Source organism: Cebus imitator, unplaced genomic scaffold (assembly GCF_001604975.1).
Source record: "Cebus imitator isolate Cc_AM_T3 unplaced genomic scaffold, Cebus_imitator-1.0 Scaffold81, whole genome shotgun sequence".
In the NCBI taxonomy this organism is placed as follows: Eukaryota; Metazoa; Chordata; class Mammalia; order Primates; family Cebidae; genus Cebus; species Cebus imitator.
Window position 1 is genome coordinate 3337911 of NW_016107396.1, and position 13943 is coordinate 3351853.

Below are 13943 nucleotides of genomic sequence, written 5' to 3' on the forward strand. Positions count from 1 at the left end.
AAAAAAAAAAAAAAAAAAAAAAAAAAAAAGCTGGTGAAGCTACATATTCATAAGGTGGCAAAAATTAAGGATGTTGAGAAAAGGAAGAGAATTAATCTACTGTTTTCAGACATATTCATGAAGTTTCCTTAATAAGTTTGTTTTAATGTTCTGCAAATGCACTGCTCATATCACGTCTTCTTTCTCCAAACTTCCCAACTCCTTACACCTCTCTTTTAGCCAGTGATTTTATCTCAATACTCACAGAAAAAATTAAAGCCATCTTTGCACCAACAAGCCCAGGGAGCTAAGCATTTATCTCCAAACAGTGTTGCCATATTCCCTTTTCAAATAAGTGATGTGGGGCCTGCGGGTCCTTCTTCCTAAAGGAATATTACTCCACTTGTCATCTGATTCCAGCATCTGTTGTCTTCTCAGTGTTCACTCTCTCTGATACATTAGTAATAACTTTCTTTTCTGCTGGGTCATTACCGTCAGCTCAGAAAGATATGTTCTAGTGTCTCCCTCAAAAATTAACAAACCAAAAATAACAAAACTGTCCTCTTAACATCCTGTAACTTTTCTAGTCATCTGTGTTTTTCTTTTCGGTAACACTACTCTTAACAAGTATATTCCTCACCTTTTTTTCACACTTAATTCCATTCTAATCTGTTTTGTGTCACCACCTCTCAATTAAAACTGCTTTTGTCCTTGTCACCAAACTCCAAGCAGCCAAATTAGATAGACAATTCCACAGTTGTGTTTTATCTGACCTTTCAACAACCTTGGGGCTAGCTGACTCCTTTTCCTCTCACAATTTTTTTCTCTACTTCCATGACATCAGACTGCCCAAATTTCCTCCCCTATTTCTTTGCTGTTTCCTCTGCTTTGACCCTGCTTCTTAATGTTAGGAGCTGCTCAGGGCTTGGTCTTGAGTATTTTTCTTTTTTGTTTTTGTTTTTGTTTTCAAATCAATTACACCTTCTCCTGGGTAATTTTATTCAGTCCCATAGTTTAGGATGCCTTCCAAAAACGTATCTCTAGACCAGAGAGACATGCTGAGTTTAAGATCTGAATATTATAAATACACATTGGCATTTACACTTCACAGCCTTTTTAAGCCTAAAATTTTTAAACTGGACTATGGATTCCATACACCCCACTCGCACTAACTATTCCTCTCAGTGTTCCTCAGCTCAGTAAATGACCCACAACCAACTGATCAATCGCTCCAACTGGTCATCTATGACTCATTCTTAAACTCTTTATTTCTTTAATCTCTCCCTCAACATACAGTCTTGTAACTGTAAGTCCTATTGGTTGTACTACCAACACATACATAGATTATGCTAAGTCTTTTTATATGCCTGTCATCATCTTAACACCAATCACTATCATTGCTGTGTTCCACTGCAACCGTATGTTAACCCTTCTCCTTGCTATCATTCATGTCCTCCTAAGACATGTTCTTCCTACTGTAGCCATAATGCCTTCTTCAAACAACTGTAACTCAGGCTGGGTGTGGTGGCTCATGCCTATAACCCTAGAACTTTCGGAGGTTGAAGTGGGAGGATTCTTGAGCTCAGGAGTTCAAGGCCAGCCCAAGCAACATAGTGAGATCTTATCTCTACTAAAACAAAAATAGCTGAGCATGGTGATATACACCCGTAGTCCCAGCCACTCAGAAGGCTGAGGCAGGAGGATCACTTGAGCCAAGGAATCTGAGGCTGCAATGAGCCATGACAATATCACTGTACTCTAGCCTGGGTGACAGAGAAAGACCCTGTCTCAAAAAACAGAAAGCATCCCACAACCCAAAAATATAAATCACATCGTTACACTAGTCCACTACTCTGCTAATGTTCCATGGCATGAGAATAAAATGCTCAGTTCTTATCATGTATGCAAAGCTCCGAATGGCCTGGTTTTCCAATCACATCTTGTCCCACTTTTCCCCTTGCTTACAAAGCTCCAGCCATATTTGCCTTCTTTCCAGTCCTTACACACTCCAAGCTCTACGCTGCTTTCTTAGCAGCTCATTTTACATTGTTGTCGCTCTCATTCTTCAACACTCAATTTAGCTGTCACCACCTCAGAAAGCATTTGCTGACAAACTTTTACAAAGTAGACTTTCTATCCTTCACACAACCACTTGCAGTAACTTTATCATAGAACCCTGTTTATTTCACACTGTTTATTTCCTTCATAGCTTTTGTCACATCTATTTATATTTGCTTTCTGGCATATTGTTAATGCTACCACTCAGTACAACATCCTTGAGGACAGGGACAATATCTGGATTGTTAATCACACTATTTTCCATGTGTAGGATCCTGTTTGTCTCAAAATATATGCTCATTAAATAGTAGTCAGTGAAATGAAAGTATGAACAAACACTTCCATGAGGTGGTTAATATTATTTCCATTACATAGATGAAGAAACCGACATTGCTGAAAACTCTTTTTTTAGTATCCCACCTGTCTCATCTGTCAAGTGAAATGAATGGACACTGCTATGAAAGTAAGAAAATTTTTGGAAGATTTAACTGTATAGCACCTTATAGGAAGTCAAGTAGAAATGAGAAGAAATATTCTGAATCAACACTGTGGACCCCAAATGAAGTAAAAAAGAATGTTTGCAACAGAGTCATTTGATCTGTTTTTAGCTAGAGGTTCTCAGCAAGATGGAATTAAGACATTAATGGTCTTTGGCATTTACTCAGCTTTTAAGGGATCCCAGGGTATTAGTGATAACAGTGCCAGAGTGACTGACCTTATGAACTACACTTAATTAAAAAGCAAATGGAATAACGAAAGGACAGGACTGGATAACAGCGAATTTAGGGATAGGAAGTTTTGATAAAGAGAAAAGAAGTAGAGAGTAGAAGAAATGAAGCAGTCAGAGAGAAAACCCAAAATTCCAGAATTCATTGTCTGCTGAGTTAATTAAATTAGTTTATGGGCTACAAAGTAACTTTATTTATCAAAAGATTATTGTGTGACACACACAGGAAGGTATTATTATCACTCTCTGTGTTGTTTTTTTCACACTTGCATGCTTCTTCCTCTCTCTCTGTTACCATTATTTAGCATCTAATTTCAGATTTCTCCACTCCAGGATACTTTCATCTCTCTCCACTGCAGTCGTGATTACTGCATGTATGTTCTGTAGCACATACTAGTCCCTTAATTATACAGTGCTGAGATCTCATTTTTTATAGGTATTTACTGTGTCCCTAAGCGGATTGTTAGCTCCTTAAGGACAAGGATTATGTCGTGTGTACTTATTGGTATTGTATACAGGTAAATTTACAGAATTTATCAAACATATCTAGAATGTATCAAAAATATTTTTGAAGGAGAGAAGAAAGAGACTAAAAGTATAGCCAATTAAACAATTCTAATATTCAAGTCATTTGATATTCAGTGGGCATTTACAACTTGTATAAAAGATTATGCAAAGGATGAGAATAATGTATGTGGAAACAAGCATTAAGAGTAGAATTAATTATTTAGTGTTCTAATTGCAAGAGAATCTTAAAGGTTCAACTAGAGCAGTCTGGTTGGAATCAAGAGTGAAAGGCTCTTGTTTCATCAAATATAGTGTATATTTTATATGTAAAATCAAATTTGGGTTGACACAGCTAATTGGTATCTGTAATTATTTTTCTCTTATCTACGTGAATTTTGGAACAGCAAGTACTTCTATAAGTTATATCTAGTTTTATTTCTAGAAAGGCGAATCTGAGCTCAGTTAAAGGAAACACTGTCATGAATATGACTGCATATCTCTAGATGTGTGCATTATTTTAAAAGTACAAGAGAACTGGCAAAGAAATGCCTAGAGTATTTCTATAAATGGCATGGTGAGGTAGTGATCTGAAGCAGAGCATCTCAGTACACTCAAATGATTCCTTAAAGGCACCACTTTAACGAAACTAAGCTCCTATTTATCTGCAAGCCATGCCCTCTGTCAAGGAAATAGTGTTCCCATTTTTTGACCAGTTTTCAAGTAGGGCCAATTTTCATACAATCTAAAAGAAAATACATAGAAATAAATAAAAATTGTTACCTTAAGACGACAGACTGTGGTATTAAGTAAGAACCATTAATCTTATTATAAATCTAGGATATTGAGACAACAATAAATATCTCAAACATTAGGTGCTAAATAAATCAAAGAACTGTAGGCAGTTTTCCGTATCAAGGCATTTTTTCCACATATTATGTTCTTGACATTCTGAAGATTGTATGCTTCAGATGATTGCAATTTGGTTGTATTCTTAGAAATGTAGCAGAGGAAAAGTGTAATACATAGGATTAAAAAATGAGAGAAATGTAAAAGAAAAGCATTAAATATTTGGTAATCATTATGATGAAAATGAAGAGAAAAACATTTTGAACTGTTACTCTGCTACCATCTAGCATACAATAGATCAAATAGGCAACTAAGACAGAAACATCAGATTTTCAGCTATTGGCAAAATATCTCAGAGAGAAACAGTTACAAGGTGAAATTGCACGGTTAATACTCTAATTGAAAGCCATGACTTTTGGTAGATATTCAAGTTTCTTTTTTAAATGATACACATTATTTGTGTGATTATTGATAGAAATAAACAGCTCTCCTTAGAATAGCTTATTGAAAAAAATGTTGAGGGAACTTCAAATTCACTGAGGATATATTCTTGCAAGCTTACTTCACACGAGGAGCCAGTATAACCTGGTGGGCACTGACACACTTCTACAGCTGCCGCAACGCTTCCATCAGTAGGATAGGAGACAGCGGATTCAAGGTTAACAGAGCTCAACCTAGGGCAGAGGAGAAAAGAGATGGTGGATGGTGAAAAAGTAGAGTTCTTAGGTATTACACAACTGTAGGAATCAGACAGTGACAATGACATAAATATAAGCTAATTACGTATGCTGAGAAAGAAGGCTGATGAACACCATAGCCAAAAGCTCTGGTCATTTGTCATACTAGGTCAAGTTGGCTCAGTCTAAAATGCTGAAAATAGCCACCACCCCCAAATGCTGAACAGATATGAGAATGTTCTTCCTCATCCTTTGGCTCTTGGCTATGTGTTCGGATTTTCATTTTTGTGGAGACAGATGGACACTTTTTAAATCATAAAGGGATTTTTAAAACGGAAAACATTCCAATGACTGCTTGATTTCTTTTAGCGCTTAAATAAGGAAAGCAGAAGTAGACAATATTAATATTCCATCTCAGCTTTTAAATTGAAAGAAAAGATGAAAACGATTTTGTTTTTGCTTTTCTTAGAGATGAAGCTGCATGTTTGTAGTCGGTACAAGCTAAACTGTCTCAAAATGTTCAGTTGACTTACTTAGAATGATCTCTGCAATTTGTTTTTGGCCTAAATTAAATCCATTGTTCTCTGTATCTATGACCTTCATTTTATTGGTACTTTTGTACAATCTGGTAATTTTAGCAGAGTGATTTAGCATAACTCATTATTTTAGAGAAAAGCTGGCTTGGCCAAATGGAAAACTGGAAAAAATGCTGTCACACACATATTTCTTTTCTTATTATGCATTCACAATTTAAATAAATGTTATTGGTATCTTATTTGTTTTTCCTATTTTTGTGTAAAAAGACATTTTAAAAGCTTAATTGTTAAGAATACAGTTTTGTGAGTCTAACAGACCACGATTCATATCCTGTCTCTGATATTTATCAGCCTTGAGGCCTAGAAGAAAGTAACTTATTCTTTCTAGGCCTCAATTTTTTCTTCAATGCAATGGAGATAATAGTCCACACATCATGAGACTGATATAAAAGGAAAAAGAAATATAAAGTTCTTGGTACAGTGTGTAACACATAGTAGGTTATTATGAAATACTAGGCATTTTATTAATCTATTTTCATTGACTGTTGAAGTCAAATAAAAATGACTACATGAACAGTACAAGCAATACACTTTTTACTATTTGTATCTCCATGTCATTTTAGTGTATGAAAATAAATTTTAAATAAACTCCAAGAACACATAATTAAATGAGTACGATTGATTCATAATAATTACAGTTTTAAAGTTTACTGGTAGACATTTGATAGCATATGACATGGCATCTTGTAACCATAAGAAAGATGCAACTGATTCTTGCTACAGCCTGCATTTTCAGTTCCTTTCTCAGGAGTGATTGTAGATTTTTATTGATCAGTGATTCACACTTACCAAATAACTTGCTAGATTTGGCAATCAATGCTGGGAATTTGGAAATCAAGCCAGAGAGCAAAGCTAAAAGGCTCATTACAAGGTGTAAACGTATCTTCAAAAGTGATGATCTTTATCCAAATTGTAAGCTTTTCAGCAATAGATTTCTAAAAAAACATTGCCCTTACCCCCACTTCGCTAATCCTAGACACTTGACAGTACTTTTGAATATGTATGAGTTCGCGTACAATCAGGAAGCAGAAAAGGAAATTAACCCTGAAATCACCAAAAATAGGCATTTGGATGGAATCATCCTAGCTGCTGAGTGCTCGATGGCACCCTCTAGAGACGAGTGAATTATCTTTACCTGTAGATAAACTCATCCAACACTATTAACTGAGTGGTGTCTTCTCTAGGGGCAACCTGGTAGAAGGCCCTAGATTAGGCAAATATTACTATTCTACAGTGTTTAGGTTACATGTGTCATTTGAAAATCATTAAATGCTCCTTTTCGCCCTGCACCAACGAACCTTGTCAATGAAAAATGCAGTATCACAGGCATTTCTTTTTCTTGTCATTATTTCAGGTGAAATTCACATCACATAAAATTAACGTTTTAAATTGTACATAGAGAGGAATTTTGACATTTGGGGTAGGATGAAAATTTTCATATCTATTTAAAATTTATAAAATAAATTGTACAGTTCTGTCATTTAGTACATTCACAATGTTGTGCAACTACCACATCTATCTAATTCTAACACATTTTATCAGCCCAAAAGAAAATCCAGAATCCATTAGGTAGTCATTCTCTATTTTCCTTCTTCTGTAATCCCTGTAAGCTAACAACGTGCTTTTGTGGCCATGAAGTTACCTATACTAGATATTTCACATTAGTGTAATTATGCAGTATGTGACCTTTATGTCTGGTCACTTTCACTTAACATACTGGGTTTTTTTGTTTGCTTTCTGTTCAGAGACCAAAGTCTCTGAGTGCTGTTCAGAGACCAAAGTCTCTAGGCTGGAGTGCCATGGCCTGATCAGAGCTCACTGCAGACTCAAACTCCTGTGCTCAAGTGATCCTCCTGCCTCAGCCTCTCAACTAGGTGGGGGGCTACAGGCATGTACCACCACAGTTGATGAACTTTTTTTTATAGCATATATATATATATATATATATATAGTTGTTGTTGTTGTTGTTGTTTGTTTTTTGAGACAGAGTGTTGCTCTGTCACCCAGGCTGGAATGCAGTGGCATGATCTTGGCTCGCTGCAACCTCCACCTCCCGGGTTCAAGCAATTCTCCTGCCTCAGCCTCCCAAGTAGCTGGGACTGCAGGCACACATCACCACACCCAGTTAATTTTTGTGTTTTTAGTAGAGACAGGGCTTCACCATATTGGTCAGGCTGTTCTCGAACTCTTGACCTCAGGTGATCCACCCCCCGCTTGGCCTCTCAAAGTGCTGGGATTACAGGCATGAGCCACTATGCCCGGCCTAGCATAATATTTTTGAGGTTCTCCTTGTTGTAGTATGTATCAATATTTCATTCCTTTTTATGACTAATATTCCACTGCATATACATGCCACATTTTGTTTATTCATTCATCTGTTGATGAATATTTGGACTGTTTCTACCTTTGGGCTATCATAAATAATGTTGCTATTCATATTCATGAACACATACTACCTATTTTCAATTTTTTGGACATATATCTAGAAATAGAATTTCTGGGTCTGGTAAGTCTCCTTAACACAACAGAGTTTGCAAGAGTTACTAAAGACAGTACTCATGTTGGCATGAGCTTATGGGCTACTCCTTGACAACAGAAACCTGTCTTGCCATCTATATATGCAGCATGATCATCTCCATAGATGTTCAGTAGACTTTTATTGGATGAGTGAACTGATGGATGGATGGATGGATGGATGGATAGATAGATGGATAGATATATACAAGAGTAATTGATTAAATACTTACATAATAAATGAATAGATGAATGGAAAACAGTTCTATTACAAACATGACTAACAAACTCCATGACAAATGATACAATAAAGCCTACCAGGCACATTTCAGATGAATAAAATCAGATAAGTAAAAGACAAATTACTTGTTTGATTTGACATAGAAAATAAATGGAAACTGTTATTTGAACTTGAGGTCAGAGACCAGAAATCACCTGAATGTATTGTGACATCTAACAGCTTGGAATTAATGTACTGTTACCTGATAAACCTATCAGTTTGATTTCAATCATTTTAATTTCATTCCGATCATTTTAATTTCAGAATTAGATGATTTCATGGTTGATATACTAGTCGATTATCATACAATATATCGCCACAATTTACCAAACAGCAGAGATTGATTGACTATATATAGGTACAGTCCCAGAATTTCTGATATAAAATTGATATGCAAAACTTAAAGAAATAGTTCTGGAAATTTCAAAATAGAAGAATGAGCAATAGACTAAGAAACAGTTTTTAAAAAGATACAAAAACAAAAATATTTTCAGTGAACTGACAAATTTCATTTGTCTTTTGAACAACAGATGTTCCTCTCCTTAATCTGTATAACCATCCTGAACTATGAGAAACTTCAGCACTCAAACATCTTTCCTAGTAATATTCCACATTAGTATTCACTGAGCAATCCCAATGTTCATTAGGTTCTGCTATTTGTTAAATGGGATTTTAATGTGTTTAACAGTTTCAAGTGTTACTCATGAAGAAGGCTGCAGTTTATTTTATTTTTTCCTTCAATATGGTCATTTTCTTGATATCAAGCTGCATTCATTTAAATACATAATGTTGGCAGTAATAAAGTACTAAATTTTGGAGATGCATGAGCTATCAAAGAGTTGTCAACTAAGTCAAATGCTTTCGCTGACTATTCCTTCTTATTTTTATGCCTTGAAAATACAGAAAAGATGATGGATGAAGAGAGAGCACATAATTATACAAGCTACTGTGGAAAATATTGGAACTATATTGGAAACCTTGTCCTGGTGTTGCCTTAACGATTGTTCTCACTCCTTTTGTGTTACTACATTAACTGCTAGGTTACATATGCTATATTACACTAAAACAACTACCACCAAACATTATACTTTAAAACAACAAAAACACCTATGATCTTATAATTTTTTTCTACCCACCGTATGTATATAAAAAGCAAGACATTTTCTCTAAATATTTTCAATCCCACATCAAGTAAAAGCAGTAGCTGACGGAATCTGATACTTTCACAGCCCTGTATTAAAAATGCATTAAATGTTAACACAAGAATTCATCTCTTCCTTCTTAGTTCTACCAGTATGCACTGTGTATACTTCTCTGCACTATTTACATTATGATAGATGTGCAGTAGGTATAAGTTTATCTGACTTCTCTACTGCGCAAGCCTTCTTTGAATTCAATGATTATTGCTCCACCTTTGTATCCTTACAACCTAGTCTAGAATGACTGCTTCTTAATAGTTACTACTTACTGTCTACTCTCTTCTGTGCACTATGATACGGGCTGGAAAGACGTTTCATTTAAGTATTAATAAACAATGTAACAATCCCATGTCTATTCATATTTACAAATGAAAAATCTGAGGCTCAGAGGAGTAAAGCGCCTTGTCCAACATAATACCGTTAGCAAAGGGTGCAGGATAGATTCAAATCCAAGCATGACTCCAAAACCAGAGTTCTCCTTGTTACCCTCCATTGCCTCCCAATGTATTCTAGATAGTATTTCAGGTGCATACATTATGTTTTCGCTTAATTGCCGACCTTGAAATTTAGACATTGTTTCTGCCACTGGATAGAATAGGAACTGAGATTTAGAGACATAACCATGGAAGGTGCTCAGTAAATATTTGCAGACTGAATGAACTCAATACTTAATGGAATAGCATTGGGAGGTAGTCAAAGACAATGGGAAAGAAACATAGGTTAAAATGCTGGCTGCGCCTCTTACCAACAGCAGGATTCCAAGTGAGCTGCAAAAATCCTTTTATTTCCTAGTGTTATCAGTAAAATGTCCTCAAAGTGTAGTTACCCGAATCATTAACTTCAGAAGGTAGAGGTATACGGTGTGCCTGGCAATACTATTTCTATAATTATTAAAGACTCCTTTGTTTACAAGAATTTTTCTAAATTATTTATTATATAAATTCTGTATACTCTTTTTTGATCCCCAACCCCAGAATTTACACTGAAAGTTGTATAAAAATATCTTGCCTTGAAAATATTTTGTATTTATCTTCAAGCAACACTCATGAGTGGTATCATGATAAAGTCATGATGGGCTTGGTGGTGCTATGATGGCAACTCCAAATTCTCAGTGGCTTAACAGGAAAAGAAGGGCTGACTCATGTAAAATCCTCTACAGGTCTGGGTGACTGTTATGGCAGCTGACCTCCATATACCAAATCAGTATTCCAGGCTGTTTTTATCTTCTGTTTGCTAAGTAAGCTGGAGAGAGTCTCACATTGGAAATTCAATGTTTACCCCAGGGGGAAAAATATATCATTTCTGCTACATTTCATTGGCTAAACCAGGTCATATGACACATCTATCCTCCAGGGTTAGAGAAAAGCAATATCCCCTATGGATGAGATTGAAAATTTGGCAAACTCTGCTAATGTCTACTGTAAAATAAGAGGAAAAAAATACACTTTGTGCAGAATTCTATATCTCATATAGGTACTTAATAAAAGCCTTGCTTGATTTAAACACCAAGGATGTTACTAAATCCAAGGTTTGGAGAATTTAAAGGCGAAAGATGTGCAGTTCAGTCAGGTTGATTTCTCTTATATTCTTAAAAGAAGCATGAAAAGTTTTCTATTTGTGCCTTCATCTTCCTAGTGAGGACAGTGAGAAAAAAAATACATTGATTTTATCTAATAGGTCTCAGCATTTTGGAAAAAAAAAATGACAGTAAGAACCATCATATGTATGGAAATACCAGTACGTGCCTTTCTCTAGAGGTCTCTAAATCTTAATGGTATTCGGAGAAAATGTGATCCTTTGGGATGAAGTAAATAAGACAGAAATGCTTCATATTTGTGTGCTGGGTTACCATTAGCCAAGTGCTTTTGCAGCTCTCTAATTCAATTCTCACAGTGACCTTTTGAAGTTGGCAGGGCAATTGTCCTTCTCCTTGTTTTACAGATGAAGTGATTGAAGTCCAAAGAGGTCAAAGCCATACTTATGTTTACAACTATTAAATAGCTGAGTTGAAAACAAAAGTCAAAATCCTTGACCTGCAGCCTAGCTCTCCTTCCATTATACAATTCCATCTAGCCATATAACTGGTGGAACGGAAGCCCATTTGCTGAAAGAATTACCACAGAAGTAAATCCACCGTAAATAAGTCTAAATATGAATTTTTGTTGCACTTCGATTTACTTGTGCTTGCACACAAACAGTGTACCAAGTCGGAAGCCTACTGTGCAAGACAAGTTGAAATCAATTCAAGTGATGTTTTACAAATATGACTCAATCTACTAGTAGATCAAAGATAAAACAAGAAGCTTACTGACTGACTCCGGATTCATGCCGACTTTCAGCTCATCTGAGTGGTTAGGAGTTTCGAATCTGTCATTGGCTTTTGTTTATTGAACCACAGTGCTTTTGGTAATATAGGTGACAGAAAGTAGCTACCTACTTGGATTAGCTCTTGTGTCATTTCACAGAGCCACACTGTGAATGCATTCCTCCTGTATGCTGAAACCTCAGAAGACTACAAACAAAACCAGTGATTTTAAGATGGGTAGACACTGAAACTGTCTTACATAAATCAGGGGGAAATGTCTTTGTGTTAACTAGCCTGAACAGCAATGCTGACAAAAATAAATAAGCCCCCTAGCCACTTTTTTTGTCAATTTGGTTGTCATTCATTTTGAAAGCTGGAGGACTCATTTCTTTGTACTGTTTAAACATCATGACAACCTCTATTTACTAAATGGGAAAAACATAATTAATTCCTAAGTGCTGCTTCTTATCTCCATGGCATTTTAACCCAGCTTCTAAAAGAATTGCCTATGCAAAAGAAGTACATTGTTTGGCAACTGTTCTGTTTATGATTCTGCAGTTCTCTCCTTTGGGAAATGGTAATGATGATTAAACTAAGTTGAAATATTACCAGTGAAAGGCAAACTAGGCAGCACAGGCAAATGATGGGGGACAGGGAGGTGGGGAGGTGGTGGTGTCAGAAATAAAAACTCCAGTATTGGAGACATTGCTCTCATTAAAGCTATACTGGGTTGTCAGACTGGGGTCACATTTGAACATCTAACTTAACCTGATTTAGAAGGGAGTTTCTATGACATCTTGTGTTACTATTATTAGAGTAGAAAAGGAGAAGGGTAAAGAACTCATTCAGACACAGTTGAAGTTAAAATTCTGTCAGATAAAAATGTCATTGTTTTAAAAATAAAATAAAAAAAAACATAGCCTACCAACATTCAGACACCAGCATATTTGGTTCAAGTCAGGGAGTTGGCTCTTCAAAAAAAAAAATAAATTAAAAAAAAAAAAGAGAACAAGAAGGAACTGAGAGTGTTCTAGGTGATGAGTACTTTCCTAATTATGATGTATCATTTTAACAAAGACCCTGAAAAGTAGGCATTCGTATACCACTTTACAATGGAAAGAAAGGTTCCTCCAGGCCTAATCACTTGCCAAAGGTCATACATACAATAAGCAACAAAGCTTACTGAATTTCTACTCAGCTTGGCTCCAAAGTTCATATTCTTTCCTTTATACCATGTGGCTGTTATAGTCTGAAAGTGTTTTATAGTGAGATGGGTGGTTATTTAAATGAAAATACTTACGTTTCTTCTTACAAACTGCTTACTATTAAGTCAGAAACTAGTTAACAACTATTGGAAGAAAATATTTTAAAAACCATTTTCCAAATAGGGGTGCCCTGGAATTTACATCTTTTTAGTTTCCCACTCTGTGAGCCATCATAAAGGAGACTTTATTTTCCAATATAACATTGCTCAATATAGGGATCATTTCTGATCACACGTCCTGACAGAATTGTGAAAGAATTGTCAATAATAATAAAAACCAAGGCAAATTTATTCCTGGTATTTAAAACTGTAAAGGTTTAAGAGGAAAACTTTTCAGAAAACTAGAGCTCCGTTTTTATCTGCTCTTTGAAGACAGCAAATCACTTCTGGGGTGACTCCTGCACCTTTGCCCCAAGGTGAATGTGTGAACGTTGGAACTGCAGTTCTTGATTTTACCTGAAGATGGCATCCATCCCAAAGCTGTATGTGATTTGTAGGAGGACTCTCTTCAAACTCGCAAGCACTGTCATAAATTCCTTTCTACTGACTGGAAAATGTGTGCCATGTATGGTAAATGATTCTTCTTTAAGTAACAAAACATTAATATGTTCTTCAGATGGTTGCAGGTACACCTCATCTTGGGGTGTGCTGATTCTCAAGCCGTTGCCCTAATGGGAAAAAAAAAGAAGGCGTAAAAGGATAAAACAGAGAAGAGGGCACAAAAGAGTCAAACATCTATATTTGGATCCTCTACCCTTAGTAGACTTTTACATTTTTAAATTTATGTTTATCATTTATTTATTGTTATTATTATTAGTTTTGGAGACAGAATCTCACTTTTTCCCCCAGGTTGGAGTGCAATGGCGCCATCTCAGTTCACTGCACACTCCGTCTTCCAGGTTCAAGCGATTCCCATGCCTTAGCCTCAATAGTAGCTGGGATTACAGGCGCCTGTCATCAAGCCTGGCTAATTTTTTGCACTTTTTTTTTT

General features: G+C 35.9%; 1 protein-coding gene across 1 annotated transcript in view; it reads right to left on the reverse strand.

The window, feature by feature from the left end:
- The window catches only part of LAMA2 (laminin subunit alpha 2), a 621613-nt gene that overhangs the window by 253058 nt on the left and 354612 nt on the right, over window positions 1–13943 (reverse strand). Inside the window, exons 14-15 of the mRNA XM_017533228.2 lie at window positions 13409–13620; window positions 4680–4791 (exon numbers count right to left, since the gene is read on the reverse strand). Of these exons, the coding sequence (XP_017388717.1) occupies window positions 4680–4791; window positions 13409–13620 (324 nt within the window). The remainder of the gene's footprint in view (window positions 1–4679; window positions 4792–13408; window positions 13621–13943) is intronic.